The 19,713-nt window shown below is 36.5% G+C and overlaps 2 protein-coding genes across 4 annotated transcripts in view; one reads left to right on the top strand and one right to left on the bottom strand.

The window, feature by feature from the left end:
- Positions 1 to 28: 28 nt before the first annotated feature.
- Positions 29 to 3,944, top strand: LOC135163579 (glutaryl-CoA dehydrogenase, mitochondrial). Its single transcript, XM_064123140.1, has 8 exons — positions 29 to 243; positions 394 to 429; positions 1,259 to 1,624; positions 1,995 to 2,124; positions 2,192 to 2,414; positions 2,700 to 2,929; positions 3,025 to 3,185; positions 3,685 to 3,944. Exons 1-8 carry the CDS (start codon positions 177 to 179, stop codon positions 3,750 to 3,752), a joined length of 1,281 nt encoding a protein of 426 aa, XP_063979210.1. The 5' UTR covers positions 29 to 176; the 3' UTR covers positions 3,753 to 3,944.
- A 2,856-nt stretch (positions 3,945 to 6,800) lies between these two features.
- The window catches only part of LOC135163568 (hepatocyte nuclear factor 6-like), a 36,811-nt gene continuing 23,898 nt past the window's right edge, over positions 6,801 to 19,713 (bottom strand). For 2 of the 3 annotated variants that reach the window (XM_064123109.1, XM_064123108.1), the window contains 3 exons: positions 11,529 to 11,552; positions 10,712 to 10,827; positions 6,801 to 8,844 (listed from right to left, as the gene is read on the bottom strand). In XM_064123109.1, the coding sequence (XP_063979179.1) occupies positions 8,635 to 8,844; positions 10,712 to 10,827; positions 11,529 to 11,552 (350 nt within the window). In that variant the 3' untranslated portion in view covers positions 6,801 to 8,634. Of the gene's footprint in view, positions 8,845 to 10,711; positions 10,828 to 11,528; positions 11,553 to 18,809; positions 18,883 to 19,713 lie in introns of all 3 variants that reach the window. The other variant, XM_064123110.1, reaches the window with a different exon arrangement.

Genomic DNA, 19,713 nt, shown 5'->3' with positions numbered 1-19,713 from the left:
ATGTTTTACCCACTCCCAATGACATGGTTATCGGGAAAGGGAGCGGAGTCTGAGGGTCACGGGAGTCAATGATAAGTCCGGTATCGTAGGAAGTCAGCAGTTTGTCGGGCTGGAGTCGTCTCAGTGCTGGTGGAATCATTGGAGTGCAGCCAGCTGGTCCGAGTGAAGTGGGAAACATGGCGATACGTGTGCAAACAAAAATTCTTAATATCGCGAGAAACTACCGATCGGAGACAGCTCGAAGTATCCTTTGCAATAATTGTTAAATTGCCGGAAAGATGTTTCTCATTTTTTTTTTTGTTATGAATAAAAATTACAATTTGCTGTGATTTCAATGGTCGTTGAGATTGTGATATTTTGTTTTCTTAATTATAAATGGTGGATAACTAAAAGGACTTTCGGTTTCGGCAGTTCTGAAAAATGGAAAAGGTGAGCCAACTATTATGTTGCGAAGGTTTTAGGCTTTCGCTTCCAACTAAAATTTGTCCGTGTAATCAGTGCGAAGTGTTCTCTTTTATCCCAGAACACCAAGTAGATCAGATTACTTTGTTGCGATTATTAACATCGTTGCACTTCAATTGAAAGACTGACAAATCCCGTGCTTACCCACTGATGATGTCAATGAGAGATGGTTGGGGCGCTCTTCGGCAAGATGGCGGAACCTCACATAATTTATAAAAAAATTTAAAAAAACCACTCGAGCCAAAATATAAAGAAAAACTCTTCAACGCGTCATAGAAAATTTAGTTCTCTGAAGCAGAATCTTATATTGTTTAGCAGACTTAAATCTGTCCGCAAATTCTTCCTATCAGTGGAGGGACCTATAATAACGGCGAGAATTTACAAAAATTCTCAAACATTAATGCATGATCTGATTTCAATACTATTTTAGGAATTACTTGGATTATTTCGTTGTTTGAACTTTTGCTTTGAAATTTCTGGAAAAATGGGATTCTGGAAATAATTTCGCATGAATATTTATTATTTCGCGACAGATTCGTTTCTCGGGAAACCTGAGCACTGCAGCACTTGGCTCCAATTATTAATTTTATTATTGTGATTATTTGAGTCAATTTTAACTATTGAATTTTACAATGTATCATCCTCTATCAGTTATTCCCATCGCATAAATAAATAACGACACCAGTCTTCAACAATTTTATCGGATTCTCACATTAACTAAAACAAAATTAGTCCGATCCAATCACAGTTATTCCGAATGGTGATTTTAACTTTATTCGATTTACATTTATTCTAGCGATATTTAATTGGCAAGATCCCTTCGACATCGAGTCCCAGTACACTCAAGATGAGATAATAATACGTGATCAGTTCCGCTCTTACTGCCAGGAGAAGCTCCAGCCGAGGATTTTAAATGCATTCAGGAATGAGCATTTTCATAAGGAAATTATTAAGGAACTGGGCTCCCTCGGGGTTCTCTGTCCGACTCTGAAGGGCTATGGGGCCGCGGGAGTTTCCTCAGTAGCTTATGGGCTCATTACCAAAGAGATTGAATCTGTGGACAGTGGATACAGGTCTTCATTCTCAGTACAAAATCTAGCCGCTGTTGCCATCGACTCCTGGGGAAGCCAAGAGCAAAAAGACAAATATTTACCAAAACTCGGTAATGCGTTTATTAATTTAATTTCCTAATTGTACTGTAATCGTCTCACTGACTGGTGCATTCGAAGAAGAATACTGAGGGCTTTTTTTAACTAAAAGGTGGAATTAAATCAAGAGTCATTAATGAAAGCCGATTTAACTCGGTTCATGTAGATAATTATTCGAGTTCTCCAACCTACGAATATTTCACGTCATATTAACTACATTATGCACTGAAAACTGGTGGTGGCTTAATCAATGGGACAAAATAAGCCCATTATTTTCAAGTGTGGTGAAGAATTGAAATAAAGAATCAGAATAAATTATCCCTCTGCAAAATATCATCAAATGATCTCTCCGATTTTTTAAAAGTTTATTATTGATGTTTCCAGTCGCTGGAGACGTTATCGGATGCTTCGGTCTGACCGAACCCAACCATGGAAGCGATCCTGCTGGAATGGAGACTAAAGCCGTCTACGATGCTAGTAGAAAAGTCTACAAACTCAGTGGTAACAAGACATGGTGAGTAAATTCGTAAAATAATGTGCTTAGGCTGTTTGTTTCAAAGACATTTCAATAATTTTTTCAGGATCACAAACTCCCCTATCGCAGATCTACTCGTCATTTGGGCAAGAACTGAGGATGGACAAATTCGAGGATTCATAGCCGAGAGAAAAGACAATGAATCTAAATTAAGTACTCCTAAAATTGAGGGGAAAGTGTCTTTACGGGCTTCTCCAACTGGAATGATCCTAATGGACGAAGTCATTATTCCTGAAACTAACTTACTTCCTAACGCTTCTGGTCTTAAGGTAAATAAAACGAAATGAAAATAAATCTATCGGTATTAATTAACGTAGAACTGATGAAACAGTCAGCTTCAGTCGGACTTCAGTTTATCAGAAAGATTTCGTTTCTGGAAATAAATCTAAACTAGACAGTTAAGGTGGATACAGACCATTAACCCACTATTATAGAGATAAATGTTATAAATTTGTCTCTCAATAGAAAACAACCCTGACTTTTATTTTTTCAATGCTGGCAATTTTGAATAAACTTTCTCAATCGAATCTTCAAGTTAATTGCATTTTATTTAGGGCCCATTTACCTGTCTAAACCATGCACGTTACGGAATAGCATGGGGTGCACTAGGTGCAGCGGAGCAATGTCTGAAACTCGCAAACACCTACGTGTTAGAGCGTAAGCAGTTCAACAGACCATTGGCAGCTAATCAATTGATACAGAAGAAATTAGCTGACATGATGATGGAAATAGCCATCGGTCTGCAGGGATGCCTGCGCGTTGGCCGGCTCAAGGACGAGGGCAAGTGAGTTATCTAGAGATGGAAAAAAAAATTCAGTGAACATTTTACAGCCTTTATCAAGGACAATAATCACTCATGCATATGGCTAATTGTTTCAGGGCTACGCCAGAGATGATATCAATGATAAAAAGAAACTCTGCTGCTAAAGCCATCAACATTGCCAGAGTTGCTAGGGATATGCTCGGGGGAAATGGAATTTCTGATGACTATCATATTATCAGACATATGGTTAATTTGGAAGCAGTTATTACTTATGAAGGTAGAGTAGTCATTTACGATATACTTCAGTATTAACATGTAACGCTAATAATGCGTTGTGAAGTGCTCGATAGTAGAAGATCTAGTTCCAACACTTGTGGATCACCTACAATTGAACCCAAACGATCTCTTACCCCCTCCTTCAAAAATCCCTATACCAAAAATAAATATACAAAAAATATCCAAATTGACATCCACGAGGTATGACATTGTAATTAGTGGAATTGAAACTCATTTAAAAACCGACGATCATTAACAGAGGAGATTGGATTTTTTTTTCGTCACTTTGCGAGAATTACTTCACCAATTTTTCTGGATACGTACATGGGAAAATATTTATTTATAGCCTCCGTCATCGAAGCTTTTGTCTCGCCGTAATGTCTGCATAATCCCTCAGCCAGCATGTCACCCTGTGAATCCATCCTGACATAATAACAGTCACGAATTTCTGAATCTACTCTCGTACAATCTCAAAAAATTATTCAATTGTTCTGACGCAGGTACCGATGATATCCACAGTCTTATTCTCGGCCGAGCTATTACTGGCATACCAGCATTCGCCGGTTGATGTTAATGTTTCATCAATTTTCCATCGGCTTCCACAGGCGTATTTCTATTCATACTAAATTTATGTGGCTGATTCGCAAGAAAAAAAAATTTACTGCTCCTGGATAATCACAAAATCATGTCCAACGTATTTTTTAATCATAAATAAATTAAGTTTAATTCCTAAGTAATAAAGCATTAATTACATTCTCAATTTCTTTGTTTTTTTGTCTTTTAGTCAATTACAACACACATCTCGTGCAAAAGTGTAAAGAGGTTCTCTTTTTTTAGTTTTTTTTTCTTGTTAGTTCTTTTAGTGCTACACTCAAATATACCTTTACGACTTAAATTGTGTTTAATAATTCTTGACTACAATAAGCTCTTCGTAAAACGTAAGTAACATTTACAGTAGTTTACAATTGTTCACGTTCGGTGATCGTCGATCGTAATGTGTCTATTACATAAGTACACATTATAATGTTTTAATCCCTCTGTTAACTTCGCCCATCAGTGCTGGAATTGAATCACGATAAAATTCAGGACTAATGCGAAAGCCCCTTCGCCCCTCATCAGATCGAAAAATATGTTTGCTTTTTTTACTTAAACTATTCCTCGACATGAAATAATCAGACGAATGTCATGTTTCCCATCTACGAATAGTTCCTTTATTCACTAGAAAACTCGATTCAATCCCAGCACTCACAATAGTTCGCCTACGTACAGAAATAAGGATTCATCTTGATTTTTCATTAAAAATGTTTCACGTTAACCACTTGTTCTCGTAAATCACATAAGTCAAAATCATAATAAATATGAATAAATAATATTTCAATTTCATATTTTTAATTAAACCTTTGGTAATTATGTGGCCTCTTCTTCAATGAAAATTTTCTGAATAGAAAAACAACAAAGTCTGGGTAACCAAATTATCCATTGGACACACGTGTCATCTAGTCCCATCTCCTCATTCCTTTTTCTATTTATAAATCTACACTCGAGCTCATTGTGTCCCTCTGAGAGTTCAATTTTAATTTCCCTCTGAAATGATTTCCGGCGATGAAAATATGATAAAAAAAATTTCACATGCATTCCCTTGCATCCCCACCCTTTTTGTCCGTACGATGATTCTCGTCATATAATAAATATAATAATGTATACTTGGTTTGCATTTGTATTTTACATTATTTCCTCTTGTTATTATGTTCACATTTTTTTTTGCTTTTTAAACATTTTTCTCTCGTTAACTATTCGATACCTTATTGTCGTGCGAACTGTTATCTCTTGTTTTTTTTTACACTGTGATGCTGGAAAGGAGACCCAAACGAAAGAGGATGATCTCATGCATCTACCTGTTCTTGAGAAATAATTATTCTCTTTGCATCTCTTTGAATTGTAGAAAATTTCTTCTCTGTTGTCATTAGTCAAAGTAATTCCGAGGTGACAAGTACAATATTCCTACGCACAATGAAACACTGAAGTATCATGTCTTATCATCGACCAAAAATAATTAATTGTACTTCTTTCATAATTCTTCATCTGAAATCTAGAAAATTTCCATGACTCGTCCCCCCTATTCAATTTCTCCATGACTTCAATTTGAAAAACTCTATTGTACGTCGTCATTACTCCCTAAATCCTTCGGATATGTGTTTCAAATATGAATATAAATATATCATTTTGTTCTCTATTAATTCTTCCTCACAGCTATCACCACTCCAGTGAAACAATTTACTTACCGAGAATTTAATTAAGACTTTTGCCTGATTACAAAATTGTGCGTGAAACAGAATATCATAAGAGCCAAATATTTATCTCGGTTTTGAAATTTCCTTGTGATTTAATTATCATTCACCATCATTGTGCCAGATTGATCTTTCATTTCTCTTTACATAATTTCATATAAAACACACGGACACACACGAATGAGAAATGGAAATGTATTTATTTTTCCAACTGAAATCATTCTATTTCCGCAGTCACCATATCTTGTCACCAGAGTTCACCTTAATTTTCAATCGATATTTATTCTGTTAAATTTTACCTCTGATTTTTGTAATTCAGTAATATATAAATATATTGTTTAAATTTTTTTCTTGTTATTACAACTGAAACAAGTTCTTTAATTAATTGATCCTTTAATTAAACTTTGCCGTCCCCTTTCTGTTCCATGAAGGGCCACAGGGCGTCGATGACAATGAGGGGAGAAGTCCTGCAGTTCACCCTCTCTCTCTCTCCCTTGAAAACGCCCTCTCGCCCTTCTGCTCATGTTTATACTCGTAGAATATAATATATTATTCATTTATATTCATTACATTATCATTATCATTAATATATTACTATGTGTCGGGTTTTTTTCCTTACTTTGTTGTCACTTATTAACTGCGTTACCTAAGTGTGTCACTTCTGTTATTTTTTTCCCCCCATGAAAATGTTCATACCTCATATGCTCACACAATTCAACTCACTCCTACAGTATTTTATCCTCCTCGTCTACCTACAATTTGTTCATCGCCAGAATATCCCTCGTAATTATTTTTCTCTTCAATTTTAACAAAAAGAATCTCGTGTTCAATCATCAATATATTAATAATAATTTTTGTTAAAATCGATAATAGCAATAATTAATAATAATTTTTTCATCTCAACTAATTTATGTACAGAAGTATAATACAAGTACACGAGTGTCGTGATCATCTCCATTTTCAATACTTTTCTTTCACTCATAATTAATTTATTTCCTTCCGTTGAATATAAAAGGGGGGGCGGGGGGATTTCCCGATCGAACACGTGTACGCGAGATTTTTTTTAATGTAACTGACGCAAGGCATCGGTCATTATTCCCACATTACTCTGAGCCATCCCAAGAATATGACTCGTAGAACTAATGCTGGTGCCCAATTCCTCAAACTACAATAATTGATTCTGCATTCTGTTCCGCTCATTCTTATGCTAATGAAGTTTAAACAGTCGTTGCAACTGTTTCAGTACTTCAACAATTCCCCAGTCGTCCAGACTCATGGAAATCAATATAATCACCGTGTTTGAATAGTCAAGTTATCACAATCCCCTCCGAGCAAAAGAAAAACGGAAAAAATTTTCCTACGAGTAAAATTCGAACACGCCATTGACAAAAAGCAATCCATGTTTTCCTTTTAAACATTCTCCAAGTATAATCTAAAAAATTCAACGAATAGTCATTCGTTCAATTATCTCATTTAACCCCAATATTACAATAATATATGTTTACTTTGTACTATATATGATCTTAATCAGGCGATCGAAGCCATGTCTCTATTATTTCACTTTTGGTACGATGAATTGAACTCTTTCTCTCCCTCTCGCTCGCGCTCTCTCTCTCACTCGACGAAAAAAATTATTCTCTTTTGGTCTGATTTCATGAGTATTTCACATCTTCATATAGCACTAAAGAGCATCATCGATATTCACGGGATTTAAAATGGCTGAGTAAAATGAAAATCCATCAAATATGCCCAAAGAAAAAGCCAACCATAAATTATCCAGAGTACATTTCTGCAGGAAAAAAAATCTACCTTTACGTGAATGAAGATCAAAGTGAGGCATTAACTAGAAATTGAGAGTATCAAATTGACAAAGATTGATCGACAGGTGGTTCTTCCAATTGACCGTAGCATTATCGACAATTACCGGAACTACAGGTGGAAAATTTAATGGAATCCAGTGAAAATCGATGTGTCAAACAAGAGATTTGCTTATTCATTATCTCACTCCCCAGACTATTATCATTACTCTACTCAACAACAAACGGCGCTTGTGTCATTTATCATTTATCGATCTTCTCGTTTGCTAATGATCCCCTGAAAAGTCCTCAGCTTCTCAAAAAAAAAAAACATTTCACCTATCTTTATATACAAATAAACACCAGCATCGCTGAAGCACTGATGCTGAGTGGGCGGTCTCTCTCGATTATCACTCACCACAGCACATCACGACTCAATAATCTTCATTAATTTCCATAGTTCTTCAGGTGCTTCGAATAATCCCATCAGCGTTCACGTTGATAAATTATCACTTTGTACAGACACGCACTCGCACATTAAAAAAAAAACACGTGTGGCTTTTCATTAATCTGTTCAACAACCACTAGTTCTGTTATTAGTCAACCGCGAGGAATTGACGAGTCACTTATTAGTTCATTATTTTCGTTGAAACTTTGGTCTGCTACTTATCGCGAGATAAATCCTGATCAACTCCAAAAATAATGACAAATCACGGATAATGGGAGAGGGGACGGGGAGAACGGAAAACAAATTCCATGACTATTGTTTGTCCAACAATATAAACATTAGTTAACCGTAATTTTGACTAGAACATTACGAATGTAAATCATTAGTTCGACTAGAGGATCAACCATAAAATGATTAATAAAAAATAAACATTTCAACAGCTTAACCTAAATGCATCGAATTATGGCACTAACCAAAGGGAGATATAAAAGTGTTTGAAATAATAAATCTCGAGTAAGTAGTAGTACCGCCGATGCCGTCAGACGGTTAAAACCCCACTGCATTCACGAGTGACACAGTTCCAATGGCAATCTCCACTGAATATTATTCCCCATGAACGTGAAGAAAAATATAAATTATCATTCACATTCACCTGCCACTCTATTTTGTTTAAATATGTCAGAATGACGTCGTATCCTTGAAATGGTGAATAAAAATTGGAATGCACAACGTACCGTGTGCCTGATATCGATTGGTGTGTCGAATTGAAAATAATAAAGAAAACAATGGAAATGAATCAGGGGGCGGAGGGCATCGGCATATTCTCGAGTTTTCCCGAGTGTTCAACGAAATAATTTACGAGAAGGCAAGATCCTCCTCGGGCGACTCGTCGTGATATTCCTCGTGGTCAGACGTATGTCACAAAACATCGGTAGCCTGGCGTGGACTTATACCGAGGCTGGGCGATAGTTGGCCCTCGTCCACACCTGGATTCTTCGGATCCTCGTCTTTCCATTTGTCCATTGAACGACGTCTCGCGTTCATGAAGAAATTACCAACTGTCGTGGGCTCCAAGCCCAACTGCCTGGCGATTGTCACCTGCATCTCCTTCGAAGGTCTCTTTGTTTCCTGAAAATTTGAGGACAGGGTGAATTATTGCTGGGGTTGGAGTTGTGGCGGAGGGACCATACAGAGAGAGATAGAAGTTCAGTAAAAATTACTCAAAAGGTAATTCTGAAGGGCAGAGTGGATCACGAATAAATTTCACCGATGAATCGAAATTTTCACGTGATATTATAGAAAAATGACGGATTGTCTCGCAAAGAATTGAAATGTTTTTGGGCTGACGAGGTTTTGCGGTAAAATTTCACTGGGGCAGTACCCGGTTAGGGCTAAACTCGGCCCATAACATGGCGACTAGCATCGGCTCAACAATAGTGCAACTGAAATGCTGGGTGTAGGCTAAAGAGCTAGTCGCGAAATTATTCAAGACCGATCGATAGTTCGACTCTTGCTTGACGCGAGAGGCACGATTCAAGTGGAAGCACTACTCCCCGAGTATTTCCCTCTGTTTGCACATCATTTTTTTATGCCTATATCCCTCCCCTCACCAGAATTGTATTTTTATTCACATCCTGGAGTATGAGTTTTGCCTCCAGGATGAGTTATTATTAGCCTCTTCCAGCTAAAGGTAAATCAGAAATACTGAACTGAGTTGCAACATATTTGGTTATTCAAACGTTACCAGCCTAGTTTCAAAGTTTCCCTCAGCGAGAATATTTCAGTCTTGTTTTACGAAATTTCCTATATGCCTCTGCGCGGGAGATCGATGAGAGTGCATTTTACATATGCATCAATTAGAAGTGCAAAGGTGAACTAATTATATTCGATTTTTCCATTTTGTTCGTTTCATGCACAACTGTCACTTGGAAATTTATACTATCTCAGAACGTGGAATTTAACGTTAATTAAGATGCTCCAATACGACAGCAGAGATTTTGAAAATGTCGAGTGTTCAATTCTTCAGCAGCACATAAATTCATTTATCATTATATATTATTTACTGGTTAAAAAGAAATCAGTATCCGGTCATATTATTTTTAGGTTTAGCACAAAATAAAAGAAATGATCTTTCAAACCTTTTACGATAAACAAATTCATGCTTTTCGCTTTATGAAATTACGTGTATGTGACTGTGAAATCACTCACATTTTTCAAGTGTAAAATTATCACCTTTTGCCAAGAACTATCTATTCAATTTTCATGTCAATCCTCTATTAGAAAATGGGTAAACATTTTCAGTGAGCCATTTATTCTGCCAGGTCTATGCTGACCTTTGAAGCCTCTACATATTCAATACTCAGCAATATTTCGAGTGCAGATATGTAAAAAACCAACTCATAGCGAAATATAATATTTCATACAGACGTAAAAGACGTTATACGGATGATGATTATTGTTTATGTTATTACTTTAGAAATTTTATATTTACAAATCACAGAACAAGTGTTCGTATTATATTGTTCAGGCCTTGGCATGTCCTTGGGAAAATAGCTTACTGATCAAAAATGTCTTATCCAATAAAATCTCGCTCATCAGCATATTCACTGGCTTATATCGCGCTGCCATGTACCCTCTGGTTGCTGCGGTTTTTTTCTATTCTATTCAAGTGTCACTAAGTACACTTGCCCACGCGGATTTCACAAACCACGATGATCACTTGCATGCTCGGGATAATCCACTTGAGCATTGTTTAGGCGTTGTGTGCGTGCAACAGGTGATGAGAATTTCGGGGACTATCCGGCAGCCAGAACAAATACGAAAAATCGATTTGCACTGGCAATTGAGGCTTCCACATCCCCTGTTGTCCCTTCCCCACAGCTCTTCACTCTCTTATTTACGCAGGTAAATGCGGGGGATCGCCGGGTAATGAGTGATGAGACAGGAGAGAAATTACAGATAACGAGCTTTAAAGGAGAAGGGGGACAGGACTTACTTTAAAAATAGCCTGTAGAGTACGGCGCTGAAGGTCTGTGAAAACCAACCGCGGTTTCTTGGGGGCGGGCTGTTGGTGTTCTGCCTGGCTCGCCATCTCGTCTTTCCTCTTGCAAGCTGCAATGATTTATTGAAAATTGACAATTAGTTATAAAACCTCGATATTGAATCTATTAAATTAATGAAAAGGACTTTTAAAATTATGACCAAGTCGTGATCTTCGATAACTCTCGATTTTTTTCGGTGACAATGTAATTAGTGGAGACATTTTCATCCCTTAATATTGGAGGACAGAAATATCAGTAATAAAATTTTTACTGAGAGACTCATCGGGAATCCTGAGGCTGAGGGCTTTTGGCTGACATTTCCACGGAAATTTCGTCATTAAATATTCAGTTTTCGGAAGAAATCGATGGAAACTGTAAAATTTCGTTCGGTAATTTGATGAAAATCGGAGAAATTTAGTTTCAAATCTAGCGTGATTTAATCCGGATTATTAATATTTTGATGAAAAACGCAAGCGAGAGAGAAATATTCCTGCTCATGATAAATTGAAATTCCCTTAAATTTTGGTGACAGTAAAATGTGAAATGTCAGTTTAATTATCCCAAAAAAATTATCAGAAATTGGAGTGAATAAATTGTTGAAGATTCAATAAATTGAAATTTCACACTCTCATAAATAAATCATCAACTGTATATGTATTTTCCTTATTCTTTTAACAACGCGATGACTGGTAAATTTCTTTAGCAGTCACCGCTGTGAACTAGTGAACATCTCATAATTAGTTATAAAATTAATAGAATAAGACTACTTACTTCCTCGTTGTGGAATCTGTGCAGCTGAAAACAGAAAAATAATTCGTATGATTAAAATGGCACAGCGTAACTATTGATTAATTATTTCCATTATGTATGTATTTAGTATCATGATTGTTATATCATCGGGCAATTTCGGCATAATAAATACAGATACACATTAAGAAACATAACATGTACAGTCATTAGAAAGAACTGGGTTGCATATAAAAACGTATCCCAACTTGAAAACTACAGTCATTAACATTTCACTAAGAGGTAATATTGCTGTAAAAAGGGTGAGGGGTAAAGGTTTCAGACTGTGTTACATGTATGGTGATTATTATTTATAATGTCGATAGTTTAAGTGTCTGCATACTGGCATTGTAAATGTTGTCGTGTCTTTGTCTCTCTGAAAACGATTAATTATTATCGATTAACTCCGCTAATAGGAACGTCGAATTGTTTTATTACACTGTTTTAAGAGGATATAGCCAATTCGGATGATTTTTATTGAAATGTCCGCTCGTCCCTTTTCGCATTTACTTTTCGAAAAAAAAAAAAAATTCCATTAGTACGAGTCACTTGGCCGCAAATTGAGTGTCATACCGATTTCTAGTGTACGGCGATTAGCGAGTGGAAAAGCTCAATCTGCACATTCATTCGTGGAAAAATCTTTTTGTTAAAAATTCCACGTTTCGAAGGCAGATGGTCTAGATGGATGAGAAAGAAAGGAATATGAATGACAAAAAAAAATAAAAATCGAGGTGAAAGCTAAACGCGAATGCAATCGCACGCCATTTACTCTAGACTCTCGCGTGGACTTTGCGAGAGGAAAAAATTGGGCGCGTTGGGTGAATAAAAAAAAATGAGAAGGGGGAAAATCGAACGAAAAAAGGACGGAGATTACAAAGAGAAAGTTCGGATGGACAGTAGAGAGAATTGATCTGTCCATTATTGCCATGAATTTAAACTAAAAAAATATTTTTCTTTTGGGGTATAAAAAAAGAATTAACATAGAAGTTGATTTAAAATGCAAAAAGGGGAATGAAAAATTGGAGAGAAAATTGTTTTCATTCAAATTCAGCGGAATGATGGGAAAAAATCAGATAAAAATTTGAACCATCGCGGCTATTGGAAAATAAACCTTTTTTTTTAATTCGACATGACGATATGTCTGGAGCCATAATGTCGTTTGAAATATTGCAATTAATTTCTGCAACAACTTGATTGCACTTCAAGAAAGTCATCTAATTGTACGGAATTAAAGAATCATTTCAATACATTGAGGAGAGGAAAAGCTTTGCAGAAAGAAAAATATTAAAAAATCAGTGGCAGGTGATCCATTATTGTAGTTGCAAATCATAATGACACTCGTAAATTTGAATTCAATTGTGAATGAAATCTCAATAAATGGTTTAAAATTGCATATAAAATATTTGAAAAATATAAACGGGCAAATTGAAAATGAATGACACTCCCAGTTCCTTTGAAAATCAAAAACATGTAAAATGAAGGTATGATGGAGAGACGGAGAGACCGCAAGCCACTCTGTTTAGAATAACTCAAAAACGATTGGACTAGGGTTTGTTGCCACAGACGGGAATGTACGAGCGTCACGTGCTTCCAATAGCCGGCGTTCCATGCAACCCACACCGCCCCAACCCTCCTCCCATTCCACCCGTCCACCCTCCGCCATCGTAACCGTATACAATATGATAAAACACAAAACACGTCGTACTGAGGTTTTGAAGGGGTTTTTGAAAAGTTTCACCGTCGGCCAACTACACAACGTCTGACACGGACACCAGCTCACCAGTTTAGTCTTGAGGGACAGACATAATTTCTTAGGGATTTCCCCAGGATTTATAGAGGTGATTCGGCTTTATTGCGAACTGCTCGTGGAGTTACGTCTCACCCACAACTCGAGTCATAAATTTTTCCCCTTTCGTTTTATCTCAATTTTTTTTTAACTTGGAACAATTTTATCAGCAGTCGTTTGAAGCCATATTCCCTCGGATTCCTCAGCTTTCGTGGATTTTCATGAGAGACTGACTGTGCAATGAAATTGGTTTTTCGACAATTACATGATTCAATATTATTCTCACGTGGAAATGTCAACTGTGATAATTTAATTATACCCTAATAATTTAATTATAGATAAAATTCAAAGGCACAATATTGTAAATGCGAGGGTATCTATTGCCTGAATCTCTAACCCCATACAAATAAATTCCTGCGAACGACTAACGTATCCTCAAAGATCAAACCATCTTCCTTCCTGTGAAAATTAGTTAACCTGTTCCCTGAAATTCCTTTGTGGTTGTCATCTTGAAAGCAGTCTGAGAAACATTTAATAATCCCCGATAATTCTGGAAATCCAATTTCATTGCAGTAACAGTTCCTGCCCTCCCCGAAATTACGCAACCAAAATTCGAACAAATTTTCCACCTATAAATAGCCAAATCCTTACCCTAAAAAATTTCCATAATTAATTATCTCCATGACGGGCTGGAGATGCTCTTCCTTGCATTTTATCGCCGATGAGCGCGCAACAAATTAATTTACAGGCTAAATATCCTTAAATTTTGTCGAGCATTGAACCATTCCCGTGACAGAAACGTATGTCAGAGAGAATGTAACATCAGAGTGGCGAATTTTGTTGGTGAATCAGTAATTACATGATATTCCTTGTGTTGGTGTAAACTCTGTGAACGTATTCATGCTCATGTTTGAAAAAAAGGGGATGATCTAATAGACAAGGGGGGGTTAAGACTAAAGGGGTGATTGTGGATTTAAATCTACCTGTTAACATGACCTTATTTCATCCTTTTTGTTTCATATATCAACAACTATTTTTAATAATCAGTCGGGGTAAACAGAGGCGGGGTAGAGATCTGCCAGGAATATTAATCCACATTTTTATCATCATTATATGTTGGTACTATCGCAACAAGATGCTCACGTTTTATCACAAAACGACAGCATTTGTATCTGACGTCAAACACGTGAATTTCCCCCGATTAAACTTTCCCTGTCCCTTAGCAATTGTTTTGATGATTAAAAATATATATATATATATCAACAATGCCAAGAGTCAGTCGGGGTAAATCAGCCATGACAATGACTACAATCATCTTTTGGATAGTATTATTCTGGTAAAAATGCTGGCCATGCATCTACAAGTAGTTATCATCAGCCCGGTGGCGTTTTATTGAGAAGAAAATTGTCTCTACGACCGTACACATGTCATCCTCCCTCCCCTCCCCCCTCTTTTTGCTTTCAATCTCTCAACCGAATCCCAGGCGTTCACAATACTGTCATTGATTTCAAACAATTTTATCAATTACAATAAATACAGTAACATAATGTAAAGGAAACATCGTGATTGATTTGAATTTTGGATGGAGATCGACAAAACGAGGATGAGATCGATCTGAATAATCCTCAGGCGCCATTTAACCCTGAGTTTATCTTAAACATAACTTCACACAAATGATCGGTAACTTTTCCAATGTATTGTTCAATAATTTGATTTTTTTTTTTCTCTTTTACTCAACTATTTGCTCAGAATTTAGAATCGAGCACTTTCTTGGCACGAGTGTAGAGGGTCTCGTACGACGACACGGAATTTATTCTTAGTTCGTTATTGATTTTCGAGAGCCAATGGCGAATCGAATGTGGGTCGGCGTGGTGAGTTTCCACCGAGAAAGGCGAGTGAGAGAGAGTGAGAGAGTGTGAGTGGGACAGTCGGTGGGAAAAATGGGGATGACGGTGAAAAGAGAGGTGAGAGAGAGAGAGAGACAGGGGGTGTGAGAATACACGGAGAGACACGACACTGAAAATGAAGTTTGTCTCGATAAAGGTGCGAGAGCAGTGAGGTAGATATAAACGTTAGTGTGATCTCTATGGACGCGGGGTATACCATCACAAAGCAAACGACCCGGATGAATTTTCGGTTCAGTATATAAAGCTTTCTCTTCCACCCGGTGCTAGAGGGTGTATAACCACTGTTGCCGGGGGGTGAGAATGGCGCGAAAAGATAGGAACAGCTGACAGATGAACCAAAACATGGGGGAACGCACTGTTTGAAAATTTCGACGGATATTTTAGGAGAAAAAAAAGGGATAGTCTTAATGAGGATTGATATGCAGAGAAATTTTTTTATTAAAATTCGTGCACGAGTACGGGAAAAAAGTATAATCCACCAGGTGTGGAAAATTCAAGTGCTGATACTGTTAATGCACCATTTATCGAAATTTCCGTTAAATTTTTAGGGAAATAACGAGGAAAATCCACACATTTTCCAATAGATTTTCCAGGGCCAACACTTTGAATCTATTTTTTCCGTGGTGGTATCAGAATTTTTTGAAAAAGCTTCTCTGCGTATAAATTTTTTGGTTTGCTGCTAATAAAAAATTTGATGATTGGGGTTTTGCATGATTTTTTGGTTGGATGTGTAAATTTGGCCGAAAATAGTAAACACATTATATCATTTTGGTGAATAATGAAAGATGAGTAAATCATAATCGGTACGAAAGTTTACTTTACGAGGCCATGACGCGACCGTCTCTTTAATGAACTTAATGTCTCTATTTTTTACGATTTTTTAGCGTAAAAAATACGTTTCCAATATTATTTATCTAATTATCAATGTTAACAATCCAATTTCCGTATTGAGAGTTATTAAAAATTTGTGAAACTCGGGCCAATGTTATTTAACTGAAATGAATATATAATACTCCCAATTCTAAAATAATTTAGCTAACCTAGCAATCTAAAAGAATAAATAATTCACTTATTCCAATTACATTTATTCGGAAACAATCATTATTCACCAATTGAAAACAGTATTGTCATAATTCCCAATTGGCACTTTCACAAATTTAATATCCGAGCCAAATGAATTTAGATTAAAAACATCAATTACACAAATGTTAATTAAAGACCATTAATTTAATACATAATTAAATTATTGGGTATTGTGCAACTCCTCGAAGCAAATATGACTGCACTGATTGATTGAACGGCGATGCCGCTGCCCGGAAGTTTAAAAAAGCCGGAAAGGAAGTCTCTGAAGTGCGTGTTGTCGAATAAAAAAATCACCGAGAAAGGGAAATGAGGGGTAGGAAGAACAGAGGAGCTGGAATAGAAAGAAGAATGCGTGCAGATCTAGGGCTTCCGTCAGGTTTTAATCGCAGTATCCGTGTTTCATAGGCCACTGACCCCTCTCACCTCTCATGTGACTTGTCACCAAAAACTTAAACCAGGGAAAAGGGATCCAGGAAGCTGGATAACGCCATATTCTCTCAGCCTTATTAAAACTTACAAAATAAACTTGAAAAATTAAATTTAAACAATTGATAAATTTATAGATTATTTTGGAGAATGAATAAAGGAAAGGCCTTCTTGCGCGGAAAAACATGATTCCCATTGTTGTCATTCGATTCCCAGTGGTTTCGAATTTAGAGTGTGTGTCTACGTTGGTAGTTTATAAGACAATCCGTAGTGAGCATTGTTTAAATCGATAAAATAATTCTCCAATCATTGATTAAAAACAATCGACGGGCGTTCCGATCGATTGCCTCGATGATAATTCACTGATCATCATTTCTTCATCCAATTCCATGTGATTTGAACTATCGTCATCAAGGAGATGCAATCAACGGTCGCAGGAGATGTTGATAATTTTGATACATTCTGATCCTGATTCTTCCAATTAATTTCTGAATTTTATATATTCTCTCATTTCTGTCGGTTCTCAATAAAATGCCTCCGTGTGTCACTCCTTCACCATCATCAAAATTTGTTTAATCATCAAGACCTTTCTGTTATCATTTTGTGTTGAATTTAAACGCATTAACGATTCTAAAGGCTCATACGTATAAGAAGCAGCAGCAGCAGCAAATATACTTGATAAATGTGTATATGTAAATGCGAGTTAGACTAATTAATTAAGAATACGAGTAATACAAGGTTTTTGCGAGTGTAATTAACGTGCAAGGGTAAGTAATTCGTTGCTGATTCGAACGCACAATAAATTTTCTATTGATTCTATTCTAATGAAATTGTGTAAACAGTGGTGATGTTGAGTGACAATTGAATTAATCCCTGTGGTTAATTGTTGAATCGGCAAATTCTTTGGCCATTGGATAAGTGACGAGTGAGGATATCCCGTGACCGAGGCCTGCGGTCTTGGGACATCCTGAGTGTTCGGCACGTATCCTTTGGAAGCCCTTGCGAGGACCCATAACCTCGGGGATATCAACAACTCGATGCAGCGTACGTCTACATCAAATTGCGATATCCAGTCGGTAGTGACTAATTCAATCGTTCAATTATTTATGTTTCTTTTTTACCGGATAATTCTTCGAATCTGCAACGACTCGCCGATTGACAGGTCTCGTATCATAATAAAATCTGCAGGAAATTTCACATGAGTTTTCGTACTTTTTTAACCGTCTGATACCGCAAATATTTCTCGAAAAATGGAGGACATGACAGCGAGATTAACTGTACCTCCTTATTATTGCTTGATTAGGACAATAATCTACGATTATACTGTACAATTTAATTACAAATATTGATTACTCGATCAACGAATGATATTTGGAAAAGAGAGACCTGAATCGGCGAGAGAAGGGAACAACGACTCTGGGAATTTGGTATTTTCAATATTATTCCAGAGAGAAATAATAGGGAATAAAAAATATAGTGGAAGTACGAGAGAACGAATGACAGGGGGAAGCGCATGACGACTGCATATGGGATATTTTCAGCGAATAAGCTGCGCTCGGGGTTTTTAACTGTCTCTGTATCTTGTGTTTTTTTTTTCTCTTTTTTCTTCATAATACCAGTCACAAAGAACGAATCAACATAATGGTACTCATACAATGATAAATATATATACGATTATGGGTTATATAACTTGGTGGTGTATGTCGTTAGATCGATCCATCCATCGGTTAAGTTAATCAAACCATTGTAATCAATCAATATTCAACGAAAAACTTAATTTTACAATCATAAAAACGCAATTTGTTTCGTCAATTTGTGATACATATACGTGTATATGCATATTAAAATGTTTATAAGTCTGTTGACAAAATAATCACTTGATTAATGGATTAATGTTAAAACATTGTTGATTAATAATAGTAAACAACTCATTAGTCTTAGTTTCGTTAAATAACAACAAATTGGAATATGTAATAAAACATAATATAATGAAAAATAAAACATTATGTCTTGGTATTACATGTGGAGAATTATTGTTACGAACACCGAAACTGAGAGACTCACAAGCAGGAAGAGGAGGGTGTTTTCCTTCTTTTAGAGTTGACTGATCTCACGTTAACATTTCGCATCTGGCAGTCTGCAATGCAAAACACATTGGGAGCTTTTCAAGATAACAACCGACGGCCTCTTGTTGACAAGTGGGTCATCAAAATAATGTATCACTTTCTCATTATTTTTTTATTCTCTTTTTTAATGTTTGACTGATTTCTTCTCGTCCTTCTGATCCTGAAAACGCTACACATCGCTAGTTAAGGAGTCCCCTCAGTGATTTTTCCAACAAAATGAGAATGCACTGGCGAAATGAATTTGTTGATGAAAAAAATTTGGGAATTTTATCTTTCTGTTTTGTTTTTAGTCAACTCATTTAAATTTCTGCTCTCACCCTGTCACTAAATTGATAGCGTAAGGGAAGCTTTATTTAATTGAATTGAATTTTCAAAAACACGGTCACGAAGTTTCATTGTGTTTTGTTGTTAATTCGATAAATAACTTAACGATACAATAATTGACGTGACATCTGTTACTACTCAGTACATGTTTGATGCTTTCTGTCTCTTGAAAATAACTTGACCATTTTACGCTCCACTCACTCGCGGGTACTTTCGAATTTTGTCCAGCTGAGGAGATCCCTTAAAAAAATATTGGAGAAATAATGTTTTTCGTTTGAGCTTGCGCAAGTTCGGACGCGCCGCTGATTGTTATTTTGATGATTGCGTGGAGTTTGATTTGATTCCACGTGTTGTGACGCTCTCTCACCGGCTCTGCCAGCAACTACGGAATAGAGTCCACTCTAAATTCGAAACGAATGTTTTTTTTCTTTTAATTTTATCACAGTTGTCCATGAGACTGGGTTAACCCAGTCATTATGAATGAGTAAATCGGTAGATCATTGTGGAATTGGTCCCTT

This window comes from Diachasmimorpha longicaudata, chromosome 6 (assembly GCF_034640455.1).
Source record: "Diachasmimorpha longicaudata isolate KC_UGA_2023 chromosome 6, iyDiaLong2, whole genome shotgun sequence".
Classification (NCBI taxonomy): domain Eukaryota; kingdom Metazoa; phylum Arthropoda; class Insecta; order Hymenoptera; family Braconidae; genus Diachasmimorpha; species Diachasmimorpha longicaudata.
This window is presented reverse-complemented; position numbering and strand designations above follow the sequence as displayed.